The 13,133-nt window shown below is 44.5% G+C and overlaps 1 protein-coding gene and 1 pseudogene across 5 annotated transcripts; both read left to right on the top strand.

Annotated features, from left to right (window-relative positions):
- The first annotated feature begins 1,207 nt into the window (after positions 1 to 1,207).
- Positions 1,208 to 2,624, top strand: LOC136488819 (phospholipase A1 EG1, chloroplastic/mitochondrial-like; annotated as a pseudogene).
- Positions 2,625 to 4,017: 1,393 nt separating this feature from the next.
- LOC136484842 (rhodanese-like domain-containing protein 11, chloroplastic) lies at positions 4,018 to 6,642 on the top strand. Of its 5 annotated transcripts, none has more exons than XM_066481805.1 (9): positions 4,018 to 4,189; positions 4,261 to 4,380; positions 4,620 to 4,727; positions 4,855 to 4,951; positions 5,187 to 5,226; positions 5,310 to 5,376; positions 5,816 to 5,900; positions 5,996 to 6,063; positions 6,241 to 6,641. In XM_066481805.1, exons 1-6 carry the CDS (start codon positions 4,073 to 4,075, stop codon positions 5,314 to 5,316), a joined length of 489 nt encoding a protein of 162 aa, XP_066337902.1. In that variant the 5' UTR covers positions 4,018 to 4,072; the 3' UTR covers positions 5,317 to 5,376; positions 5,816 to 5,900; positions 5,996 to 6,063; positions 6,241 to 6,641. The 5 variants fall into 5 exon arrangements, with proteins under 5 accessions (XP_066337902.1, XP_066337904.1, XP_066337901.1 ...); XM_066481807.1 differs by having other exon boundaries at positions 5,297 to 5,376; XM_066481804.1 differs by having other exon boundaries at positions 5,310 to 5,900; positions 6,241 to 6,642.
- The last annotated feature ends 6,491 nt before the right edge of the window (positions 6,643 to 13,133 follow it).

Here is a 13,133-nt window from a genome sequence, read left to right as displayed (position 1 = left end):
TACTTTATTCGAATATAATAATGCTCGAGATGAGAATTAGATGTAATTATATGCGTGCGTGTATTTATATTAGCAGCGTAGAATACGTACATAAAAACATATTATATATTAAACAAATATGTGTAACTGAACTGAAAACAAATTAAACAAAAAAAAAGAAAAAGAAAAGGAATCCTTTAGTCCTGGTTGGGGTTACCAACCGGGATTAAAGGGTGCGGCCACGTTTGCTCGGCTAGGAGGGCCTTTAGTCCCTGGTTGATAACACCAATCGGGACTAAAGGTCCTTCTTTAGTTCCGGCTCGATGACCCGGGACTGAAGGTTCCACCTTTAGTCCCGGGATCGTTGTCTTGGCGCGGTAACCGGGACTAAAGGCCGTTACCGTCCGGGACAATAAGTCCATTCTGTAGTAGTGTATAGAAAGCAAATATGAAACATGTATCTCTTTTTCATATTTAATATGTTCCAAACGTCTGTTCATATACAATTGTTAAAATTTCTAGAGGATATAATTCAAACAAAATGTACAAAATTTAATTATTTAATTTTGTCAATGTTGTCGAAGACAACGATTTAGATTTACATTTATAACAGAAGTAAACACATGGTAAAAAGAAAGATTGGGGTTTTTATTGTATGGGCCAACACATAACATATACTTCCACCGTTCTAAAGTATAAGACGTTTTTATCTTTTCTACATACATAGTTTTCACTATATATCTAGAGTATAACTAAATCTTCGTGTCTAGAAAAGACAAAATGTCTTATAATTTAGAATGGAAGGAGTAAGTAGCAGCACATGTGACTTGAATAAAATGAAGCTCTAGGTATGTAGAATACTTTTGTACCCGTTAGCAAATACGGAAAATGTGCATTTCATTGACTAAAATTTCATTCCTTACAAAAAAATGTACTAGGTCATGTAAATTGTTTGGAATGGTCGGAGTTAATGGACCTAAATGCAAATTTGAAGGAAAAGGTTGAGTGAAAAGGAAAGGAGCCATCAGTTCCACGCTGCTCCCGCTCCAGTCAAATCCCCGCGCGCAACGTGCAAGATGTGCTCTGTTCTCTCGCTTTCCAACTAGCCAACACGTCTCGCAAGAAAACGGACACACACGCGCAACGCACGGACACACCCCGCGTTGGTCCTCCTCTCCCATATAAAGGCTCGTGAGCCTCACCTTCAGCTCTAACTGCCAACCTCCGAGCTCGCTCTCTCTCTCGTCTCTCCCCATCTGGATCTCTCCCTAAGCTCACAACAAATAAACCGCGTGCAACTGCTGAACGAGGAGCTGCACCACATCGATCAGCAACAATGGCGGTACACCTCCCGGTATCTCAGCCTTCTTCTCTGGCCTATGTGTGAAACCCCACCAGCAGCGGGGCCATGGCTCCACCGCCGCGGCAATGGCAGCAGGTGGCTGCGCCGCCCTCCACGTTCGCTCCGCAGACGACACGGCTCTCTGCTCCGTCCATCACGGTGAACATCAGACACACAACGCCGGCAGCACCGGTCGTCATGACCGAAAGAGTGAAGAAGAAGAATGACGAGACGCTGGCGAGCATGTGGCGGAAGATTCAGGGCGCCGGCGACTGGGCCGGCCTGGTGGAGCCGCTGCACCCGCTCCTCCGCGCCGAGATCGTCCGGTACGGCGAGCTCGTAGCGGCCACGTACAAGGCGTTCGACCTCGACACATGCTCCAAGCGTTACCTCAACTGCAAGTACGGCAAGGCACGGATGCTTGAGGCTGTCGGCATGGCCAGCGCCGGGTACGACGTGACGAGGTACATCTATGCTGCACCGAACATCGCTTTTCCTGGAGCGACGGGGCCGTGCCCCGAGCCGGTGGATGGGGTACGTGGCGGTCGCGTCCGACGAGACGGCGCACCGCCTCGGGCGCCGTGACATTGTCGTGTCCTTCCGTGGCACGGTCACCGGCTCGGAGTGGGTGGCCAACATGATGAGCTCCCTCGAGCAGGCGAGGTTCGATCCGGCGGACCCACGCCCGGACGTGAAGGTCGAGTCGGGCTTTCTCTCCGTCTACACCTCCGACGACGCCACCTGCCGGTTCACCTGCGGCAGCTGCCGAAACCAGCTCCTTTCTGAGGTGACTCGCCTCATCAACAAGTACAAACACGAGGACATCAGCATCACGCTGGCCGGCCACAGCATGGGCAGCTCCCTCGCCCTCCTCTTGGGGTACGACCTTGCCGAGCTTGGTCTCAACCGCGATGGTTTCGGCAATACCTTGCCGATCACCATCTACTCTTTTGCTGGCCCAAGGGTTGGCAACGCTGGGTTCAAGAATCGTTGCGACAAGCTCGGGGTGAAGGTGCTAAGGGTTGTAAATGTCAATGACCCTATCACCAAGTTGCCCGGCATCTTCATTGAACGAGAACTTTTTGTGGGCCAAGTTGGAGCTTCCATGGAGCTGTTCACTGCTGCAAACAGAATCTTTGCCGAGTGCAAACTACTTTGTCGAGTGTCAAAAGTCGAGCACTCGGTAGAATTTTCTTTGCCGAGTGCCGCACTCGGCAAAAAAGGGCACTCGGCAAAGGACTTCTTTGCCGAGTGGCAGGCTCTCGACAAAAGCGCGACACTTGGCATAGGCTGTCCTGCATAACGGTGTTCGGCTACGTCCTTCTTTGCCGAGTGCCTGCTGTTAGGCACTCAGCAAAGATTTTTTTTTTGGAAAATACTTTGCCGAGTGCCATGCCTCGGCGCTCGGTAAAGTTTTTTTTGTTTTTGGTCTCCAAATTTTTTATGCAGCTCTTTTAAAGTACCAGGAACTCCTCGTTAGAATTTGTGGATTTTTTGTGGATTTTTGATATATTTAGTTACTTTATTTCATTTACTTGAATTTTTTTGAAAAATATAAATTTGAATTGCACGTGGTACGAATAATAGAATTTAATGATTCAAAAAATGATAGTCATGTTACTGAGTGTAGTGTGAGGCCGTATCCAGGAACGGACCCAAAATTTCGAACATCTTGTTCACGAAACATGACCGTGAACTTATGTGCGAAGTGTTTTTAAATTCTATAAAAAGCAAACAAAGTCCGAAAATCATGAAACTTGTTGAGATGTCGTGATATCGTATGTGGAGGCTATGATAAAAATTTGAGAAGGTTTCGCGCAAGTTGTCACTTACGATGCTTATAATCCGAATAATCTCCGAAGAAGTTTCATGATTTCGTGAAGAGACCGACGAGGTGGTAAGCATCGTACGTGACAACTTGCGCGAAACATTCTCAAATTTTTATCACAGCCTCTATATATGATATCATGACAAGTTTCATGATTTTTGGACTTCGTTTGCTTTTTATAGAATTTAAAAACAACTAGACCGCAAGTTCGTGGTCATGTTTCGTGAACAGGATGTTCGAAATTGGTGGTCTGTTTCTGGATACGGCCTCACATTACACTAAATAATATGAATATCATTTTTGATTCATTTCTTTCATTATTCGAATTACTAGCAGTTATAATTTGAATTATCTAAGAAAATTTAATTAAATGAAATAAATTAAAGAAATATAGAAAAAATCCAAGAAATGTGACACATTGGAACATAGAGTACCAGATATTGTATGAGGACCATAGAAAAAAATTTGGGGGCAGAAAGAAAAAAAATAAAAACGGTTTGCCGAGTGTCTATGTTTGGCGCTCGACAAAGGAGCCTCTTTGCCGAGTGCCAAGACGGCTGGCACTCGGCAAAGATTTTTTTTTAAAAAAACTCCTTTTTGCCGAGTGCCAGGTCAGGTGGCACTTGATAAAGAATTTAAAAAAATTAAAAAAATACTTTGCCGGGTGTCAGATCGGGGACACTCGGCAAAGATTTTTTTTTTTAAAAAAACTCTCTTTGCCACGTGTCAGACCAGATGGCACTCGAGAAAGAATTAAAAAAAATAAAAAAAATAATTTGTCGAGTGTCGGATCGGGGACCGTCGGGAAAGGGGATTTAACCCGGCCGGCCCAGCGCACCGTAACCCTAACCCATTCGTTTTTCACGGTCTCACCCCAGCCGCCGCTCTGGCCGCTGAAACTGGAAGCGAGCACATTAGGAAAAATGGCAGCGCCACCTCTCGGCCTCACCTGCAGGGTCGCCGGGGCCTTCACCACCCCGGCCGTGGCGCATTCCGGCTTCCGCCCCCGACATCTCGGCCCTGGTCTCCTCCCTTCAAAGGTTCGGGCTTTTACTTGAGCATCTCCCCCTCGTTTGCTGTGCTCTGTTCAATCATGGCTCTGTGTGTGCAGAGATGGAGCGGGGTGGTGAGGATGGGAGCGGTGGTCGGAGGAGGGCAGGAGGGAGAGGAGGACGAAGAGCTGAGGCAGACAAAGGAGCAGGCTGCCGCCAGGAGGCGGTGGGAGACTCTGGTGAGGTTCCTTCACCTCGTTTGTGGATATCTACCGTACCCTGCTCACTTTGTTTGGGGTGCAAATTTCTCCTGAAGTTACTCTCAGCTCGAAACTGCAGGGCTGCAGGATTGTTTTTGTTTTGTTTATTTTAAGTGTAAATGCAATGTGCGCTTGAATTAGCACCATCACATTATATATTTATATGGTATCTGATTCTTTGGTCATTTGCCAATTGCTCTGGAATGCTCTGCCTGAAGATTAGGGAGCTGAAAATTAAAACCCTTACACCGAGGGAAGCTGGTTATACGTTCAAACTGACGGACAAGGCTCTTGTGGATGTTAGGCCCTCAAACGAGCGTCAAAAGGTCCGTATTTCTACCAATCATTTTTGAACATATAAAACGGTTCCCATAAAAAATACACACAAATCTTGTTTCTGGTGTATATTGTTTTGTGTTTGTCCTTGTTTATTCCAAAACTGGCATGTTGCAGGCTTGGGTGAAAGGCTCTACCTGGATTCCTATATTTGATGTGGATACATCGGTCGATCTGGGCGGACTTAGCAAAAAAATCAGCAACTTTGTAATGGGTACACCACTATTACCATCTGAATCTGAATCGTGTACTGACACTTGCACATTATGTTTGATTCTGCATCCAAATATAGTCTTGCTTTCCAGATGCCTTTTTTTTTTCCTTTTCTATATTACTAATTGATCTCTCTTTAATACAAAGATACGCAGCTCTCCTGCGTGTCCGAGAAAAAAAAGATTACTAATTGAAGACTGTTCAGTCGACTAAACTCACACATGATTGTTGCATAGGTGGCTGGTGGAGTGGCAGCTCAACATTGTCATTTAATAAGTACGATTCACATCAACTGAAGTTGAGCTATCTATTCTGATCCTAACAGAGTGATTGAGACTGAATGTAGATGAAACTGGCAGGAACTGAAGTTGAGGAGAAGTTTTCAAAAGATACAGATATAATACTAGTGTGCCAGAAAGGACTTAGGTGATTTCTTAATATCTTACTGAAGCTATATTCTTCATTCATGTAAAGCAGCCAAATACATTTATATTTTTCAGCTTGCTTTCATTTGGATAGCACATTCAGTAATGGGCCTTTTTGGGAGTACTGTCTAGGTGTTTCAGTGTTTCTGGATCAATGTGGAAAGTCATCTATTGTTTTCCTTTTACATAAGTTCATATATTTGTACATCTTCAACTTGAACTGTTTATGCTGGCAGTTTTCTATTTGTGTTGACAAGTTCATCCTATCACTCTTGCTGGGAAGATTTCATGTTATCTGTCCTATTGGTACTTCGTATATTCTATCATCTAGCCTGAAGGTGTACAATCTAAGAAATATTGCAGAATAAACGAGAGCTTATGTGCATTGTTTTTTTAATGGTTGTTTTCATTTTTTCCATTTTCCTCCAAAACGTGGGCAGATCACTTGCCGCCTGTGAACAGCTGTACAATGCTGGTTTTGAAAATTTGTTCTGGGTACAAGGAGGCCTCGAAGCTGCCGAAGAGGTCGTACCTCGCAAAAAGAAATCACCTATTGATCCCTTGATTTGTTTCTCGGTTAGTTTTTAGAATATACTGAATCTGTATTCCTTTTCTTTCAGGATTTTGAGAGGGAAGGTTCCCAGCCTTTCAAGCTTGCCGCTATTGGTGGGGTTTCTGAATTCTTTGGGTAAGTTCCATGACCTGAGCTGTGTCAGCTGTTGTGCTTTGACCAAAATGCACGCAAGCTGTTCTGATAACTGAAACCGCGTTACACATGTTCTTGACCAAAATGCGCTACACATGTTGTGAAAACTGAAACAGCAGTTATCTGAAATGCTTACTGATTTGTGGTCTTATTTTGTAGAACAATCTGGCTATAGAAGGCCTGAGGAGGCAGCAGCGCGGTGCGTGGCCCAGCGGTTATCTGCAAGCGAGTTTCACCATTTTTGCAGATCATCTCTCTAGAAGAGATTCTGACCAAAGACAAGAGATGTTGATGCCGAGACAGGGGAAGTGCTACCCATGTGCCTTAGAAAAGATATATAGAAAAGATATATCGGACAAAATACCTGTTAGCTTGATTGTGAATTGATACATACTAGTTAGCTTGATCGTGAGTTGATTGTCCTCAAACTACGTGATAGCAGGGGACTTGCTAATAAATGAAACTCAATGTATGTTTCTATGATTGGTACGGTGTATTATTAGTTGTACTGCATGTTAATGCAACGATAATGTGACACTAATTTGTGACGTTTGTTATATATATTTTCTGTTTTTATTGGATGCAATGTAAAAAACAAAAAAAAGGCTGTTTTCAGTCACTTTGCCGAGTGCCATGGTCACAGCACTCGGCAAAGCTAGAAAAATGGGCGCTCGGAAAACCATTTTTCAGCTTTGTCGAGTGCCATGACCATGATACTCGGCAAAGAATTTTTTTTTTAAAAAAAAATCAAACTTTGCTGAGTGCCGGCCAGAGGGCACTCGGCAAAGAATTTTTTTAAAAAAAAATTCAAACTTTGCCGAGCACTCGACAAAGAATTTTTAGAAAAAAAAATGAAACATCTTTGCTAAGGGCCGGATAGAGGACACTCAGCAAAGAATTTTTTTTTAAAAAAAAAAAATCTTTGCCGAGTGTCTGCAGGGTTGGCACTCGGCAAAGCGACCGTCAACGGGGCCTTCGCCGAGTGTCCGATAAAAGACGCTCGGCAAAGAGGGCTCGGCAAAGAGGGCTTTGCCGATCAATTTTTTGTTGTGTGTTCTTTGCCGAGTGCCGCACTCGGCAAAGGCTTTGCTGAGTGTAATTTGATCTTTGCCGAGTGCCTCAGACACTTCGCAAAGAACTTGAATACGCATGTCGGTGTCGATGCGTGTTACACGCACGTCGGTGTCGAGCTTTCCCTGGATTTCTCAAAGCGAGAGATCCTGCTTGTGTGCATGACCTAGAGGCCTATATAGGGTTGCTCAAGTGCCCTAAGATTGCAAAGGTGAAAAGGGACCGAGAGCATCTTTTAAGCAAGGCAATGAAGTTTGTGCTTCAACAGAGTTTTGATACTTGGAGGTGGCAAATGGCTGCAATCCAAGTTGGTGAGTTAGTACAGGCCATGGGGTTGTAGATTGATACAGGGTCCAATTTCATTCCCATTTTTTGGGGGGATATGAAACATAGATGCCCTTGTAAATTCATTCATTTTGTCAGTAAAACGAGGTAGAGAAGAGTGGAAATTAGAAAAAAAAATCACCGGATATTGTACATGAGAAAGGTAACAAAAAATAATCAAAACAAATACTGATCATAGTTAATACAAATACTAATGTCATCAATGCTACTACCAATAATGCAAAAGAGATTTCATAAATAGGTGCAGCACACTAAAAATAGGTTTCTGGAGGTGGCTGGCAATTTGGTTTGCCTCTAAAAATAGGTGTAACACGGTAAAATTCATAAATTTTTAAAGTTGAGTTGAATGAAGAAAAAAATTATATCAAAATTGTAGTACGCAAAGAGATCTCAACTTTGTAGTTAACAATATTTGAAATCATTTAAGGCCTAAAAACATGTTGTAAGTTTTTTAATTCAATATTGATTTTTTTTTAAATATTTCCTAATGACATCGAGAAACGTCCTCAACAAAAGTAGTAGTACTCGAAGAGATCAGCAATACATTTTTCTGTACTTCTGTATTGTAACTCACCTCAGTCAATGTTAGGTCTACACAATGAACTAGTTGATCTTCAGTGAAACGTAAGTTGTTGCTTCTAAATATATGATAACCTTGCTTACGGCTGATAAGTTACTGTTGTAACAATCAGCTCCACTGAATTTACAGTATGTAACAACACTGAATATCTCCACAAATGCACCGGCCAAGTGAAAATGAACATCTATGGTCTCAGTTAATCTGAAAACTGCAGGCACTCATGCCCCTATTTCCTTGAGTTTTTTTAGATCAAAGACATTCGTTGAGCTTTATTATAAAGCGTATCGAATGCCAAAAATCCTGCACTAGGATTACCAGTTTTACAGATTAAGCACCACAGAAAAGAGAAACTTAACATCCATTGACTTTCTCTCTTACCAAAAGAAAAACTCGACTCCCACACATAAGAACACAACCAGGTGACATCTCGATCAGAAGAACAAAAGGAGTTCAATAGCAACCAACACCGACAAAACAGCTTCTCATTGAGCATTCGATGCGATCAAGTTGATCATCTCATCCGCAATGGGTCGCAGCTTTGTCTTCAGAAGAGGGCGCCATGTCTTGATCAGCATCAGGGTCATTTAGATGATCACCATCGGAGACGACAACACCTTCTTGTTGAATGCCATGTCGTTTTGAGTCTTCCAAATCGTCTGAGTGCACCTGTGCATATGAAGTTTAATAGCTGTTGTTTTTTCCTCAACAATTGTCAACAAACTCTACAAGAAACTCAGCACAATTAGTTCGCGAGCTTCGCCATCCTAAAGTGTTCCTAAGAAAGGCCCACAAGAAATAGCAGTGGGTCATTGGAAAAGTATATGGTCTAGTAGTTTCAAGTTTGTCACAAGTGGCACATTCCTCCGGACTAGACCATTGCTTTTTCTTCCACTGCACCCCAAATTGGATTCTATCATGAACTGCCATCCAAATGAAATTTTAACCTTTAAATGAATATTGCATTTCCACACAGTCATCATCTGGCTATCTCTAACACCCCCTGATGTCATTATCTTGTACAGAGAACTAGTTGAGTATTTCCTAGAATTTTCAAGTGCCCAGAAAACCATCTCTCTTCCATCTGATAAAGTGATCTCATTTAGCATTTCCTGAAGTTGGTTCGAATCTTCATTGAGTACCTCATTTAAGTTTCCTTCTAAACTGAATTTCCCATTGTCCCTCCACAAATGCTTGAGCTACCTCTATGTCAGGTTTAGAAGTTATCTGAAAGAGTCAATGAAACTGTATTTTCAGAGGGCATTCACCTTGCCAACAATCATGCCAAAATCTGGTCTGTTGACCACTCTTAATTTCCACCACTCTACCTCTTTGACACCACATTCTTAACTCTAAAAGTGATCTCCAGAACTGAGAACCTTGTTTGTTTTTTATCTAAAAAATACTTTTCTACCCAAGATACTTCTTTCTCAGCAGGGAGCAGCGTAAACCATCATCACCTTTCTCTAGTTTATCAATCCATTTGACTAGCAAACACACATTCATAGCTCTAACATCCATAAACCCCAAACCACCAAACTCTTTGGTCTGTTGAGTTCTTCTCACTTGATCATATGTTATTTCCTTTTCTTCCCTGTTCCTTGCCAGAAAAACCTTGATCTGATAGAATCTAACAGTTTTTTTAGAATAGTGAATATATCTAACAGTTGAAAGTTTCCTTCATAAAGATGGTAAACTCGCATGGTATACAAAGGCACACGAGAAAAACATGAGTCAATTTAACGTCTTGATCTTGTGGGCTGGATTGTCCCTTGATGGTGCGGCCCAAGTCCTGCGCCGTGGTACCTGGGGTTATAGTCCCCCACAACTAGTCCCCGAGCGCCTTGTATCCACTGAGCAACACCATCTTGATCATGACTGAGCAGTTTAACTTGAAAGGGACCAGTTCAACTGGTAATCTGACCAACTTAACTTGTGGCGAACCAGGTTTGACTTGTAATCCGATCAGTTTAACTGTCAGTTCGACCAGTTTAACTAGGAATCCGACCAGCTTAAGTGGTCGCCGACCAGTTTAACTGGTCAACTAGCCTCAGACTTAGTCAAGTAAGGCTTGCCAGAAGGATGCAAGGAACTCAAAATTAAAATTTGAAAATTCTTCATCTTAGATGAAGTGTACACACTTAGGTGCCGTTTGCGGTGCCAGATGATTATCATATATGACTTAGCCATCTGAGAAAAAGCAGAGACAGATAAGAAGCATCCATGACTTAGTCAGAAACGAGTGCTCAGCACCTAACAAAACCAGTACACACACCATAAGGTGCAGTGTACACACTGAGTCCCCAAGCCTGACGGTAGGTGAAGAATACACCTAGTGCCTAGGGTCAAAAAAGAAAAAAACTCCAATAACAAGACCCCCGCTTAGCTGAAAACCAATAACAGGAAAAAATAGTACACTCACCGCTAGGTGAAGTGTGCACACTTTATCCCCGAGCCTTGCTAGATGATAGAAAAAACATCTTGTAGCAGGGTCAAAGAAATTAAGTGAAAAAACTTTGCTTGACCGAGAAAATAATTGTGCTTAGCACCAAACCGCCGCAAAGGCCTGTGAATTGGAATAACCAAAAGCCCATTATCCTACCTGCGGAGGTTTCGGAGTTGTGGGCGCAGTGTGGCGTGGTTTCCCAAAAACCCTAGAATGCGAAGAGGTGGGGGCAGGCCGATATAAACATTGCCGCCCACAACGCACACCCCCACTCTCCGCCATAGCAGTTGCTTCATCTTCTGTGCAATCGCTTCCATTTTCCGCCGCTTCTTCTTCCCCGCACTCCTTCCTTCGCATCTCGCAACCGCTTCATCTTCCTCGCACGCCGTGCATCCGCTCCGCCATTAGAGCTCTTCCCCACCAAATCATGTCTGCATCCCCATAGTGCAACCAGATCTGAGCCATGGCCCCAAAGAAGCACACCCGCATCGAGATATCCCGTGATGTGGAGTAGGTGAAATCAACCCTCACTGAAGAGGATATCAATGGCATGGTGGTTGATGGTATCATCCTCGACAGGGAGAGGGGCGAATGGCGTCCTGCAACCGATGAGTTGTTCTCGACTCCCCACACCCATGAGATGGTTGTATTCGAGGGCTTCTACTGTTCAGGGATTGGGGTCCATGTTCATCCTTTCCTTCACAAACTGTTGCTATACTATGGCATTAGCCTCTACCATCTGAATCCCAATAGCATCAGCCACATTTCCATCTTCATCAACCTATGCGAAGCCTTCCTTGGCATCGATCCCCATTTCAATCTATTCTGCCACTTCTTCTGCCTCAAACCCTTCTTCGGATCAGGGGTCGCCCAAGGTGGTCGGTGGCCGTTACCTAGTGCTATGGGACGGGATGGCATCCCAATACATCCAAGTCCCGCTCAACACCTCGATGAAGGGGATGGTGTGGGACTACATTGGTGATAATTGTAGATGAGCGTTGAGGACACCAGTAAGAGTGCCAACGGTCTGGGTGCTAGTGGAGTTTGGTGGCAGGTGGGGCAGGTGGAAGACAAAGAGTGAGGAGGGAGGGGAAGAACACATGGCAGAAGTAGAAAATTCCTGTGTTGCTACTGTTCCTAACATTCACGGGTTGATTAAGAGGTCTCATTTGGCTCCTCTCAGCTTCTTCACTCAAGCCAGTTTTGTTGCCATGGCGGTTTGGTACTAATTCAACAAGCCTACCATACAGGGTCAGCAGTGAGACCATGCATGCCAGATGTTTGAGACATGCATATGCCATCAGACAGAAGCATTAACATGGTTTTATTTTAGATTAATGAGTTAGTTACGTCCATCTATTTTTTTGTCGCCCCACACGACCACTCCTTGCCCATGCTACATCTTCCACCTCCCCTCCTTGCCTCTCCCTCCCTCCCTCCCTCCCCATGCACTGCACCCCACTGCCTCCTCATGCCCACGCCGAGCTCCTCCCCCCGCCTGCGTAGAGCTCCTCCCCCCACACCACGCCGCCCATGGCAGATCCGTCGGATCCGGGGGGGGGGGCATGGAAGATCCGGTGAGGTAGGGTTCCTCCTCCTAGATCTCAGAGCTAGGGTTCTAGTGAGCTCTCCCTATCATATTCCCCAACTCTACTAGGCTTAGAAGGAAAGGTCTGGGGGAGGAAGGTTGACCAGGAGGTTAGGGGCCCTGGTGGTGGTGGAGGCGGTCGAGTGAGCTCCGACGAGGGTGGAAGGTGGCCACCGTGGGTGCCCACGGCCGAGGAGCTTCGACCAAGCCCTAGCATGCCACAACCGGTAGGAGGGGGCAGCGGCGGGGGCAAGGGTTGCCTGCAAGGAGGAAGAAGTAGAAGGGGTGGCACGAGGTACACGATGGCCGTGCGTTAGGCAAACATTATGTTAGCTGTATTTATCGCTCACCATTTCCTGGAGGCAATTTGTTTGTGTTTGTACATACTCCAATCGTTAATAGGAGCACACACAGTTTTTGCCCATGTGCAAATCGAGAGCACCCATTTCTTTTTGTGTTGAGGTACTAGTTACGTCCATGACATCAGCATAACATGAACATGTGTTGACAGTTGTTAATATCAATCATAAATCATCAACATATCTTACATATATACTTAATTTCATCACCAAACATAGGTATAGGGGTTTAAACTAATCTACAAGTTTTGGTGAATATGTGAATGCAGGAGGATTTATCTAGAAAATAGGTCCCGGGATCACTGTCATACACTCCAAATAGGCAAACCGACATCAGCAAGTGATTCAACCCACGAAACCTACGAAAGTCAACTCAAGACGGAGTCCAGGCCACATCACCATAGGGGGAGGCCCACTTGTCATAGGGGGAGGCTGGCCGGCTCCACCTGTGGGCCAGCCTGGCCTATGGCTCCCACAAGTCAGCCCCTGCTTTCTACGTCGGTTCCCCACCACCTTTGAGAGTCCATCTCCGTTGTTGCTCAAGGTCGGTTCATAACAAGGGCTCAGATTTTATGTTGCCATCGATTCATGGGCCCATAGGACTCCTGGTGCCCCCTATAAAAGGACCCCCATACCTCCTCTAGAAAGGCAACCTACACATCAAAG

The sequence above is a fragment of the Miscanthus floridulus genome, chromosome 10 (assembly GCF_019320115.1).
Source record: "Miscanthus floridulus cultivar M001 chromosome 10, ASM1932011v1, whole genome shotgun sequence".
Classification (NCBI taxonomy): Eukaryota; Viridiplantae; Streptophyta; class Magnoliopsida; order Poales; family Poaceae; genus Miscanthus; species Miscanthus floridulus.
This window is presented reverse-complemented; position numbering and strand designations above follow the sequence as displayed.

Excerpts from the sequence above, each read along its gene's own strand:
- LOC136484842 (XM_066481803.1), top strand. The coding sequence starts at position 4,073 with ATGGCAGCGCCACCTCTCGGCCTCACCTGCAGGGTCGCCGGGGCCTTC. Across the intron at positions 4,190-4,260 it reads CTGGTCTCCTCCCTTCAAAG|AGATGGAGCGGGGTGGTGAG; the intron begins GTTCGGGCTTTT and ends CTGTGTGTGCAG. Across the intron at positions 4,381-4,619 it reads GGAGGCGGTGGGAGACTCTG|ATTAGGGAGCTGAAAATTAA; the intron begins GTGAGGTTCCTT and ends CTCTGCCTGAAG.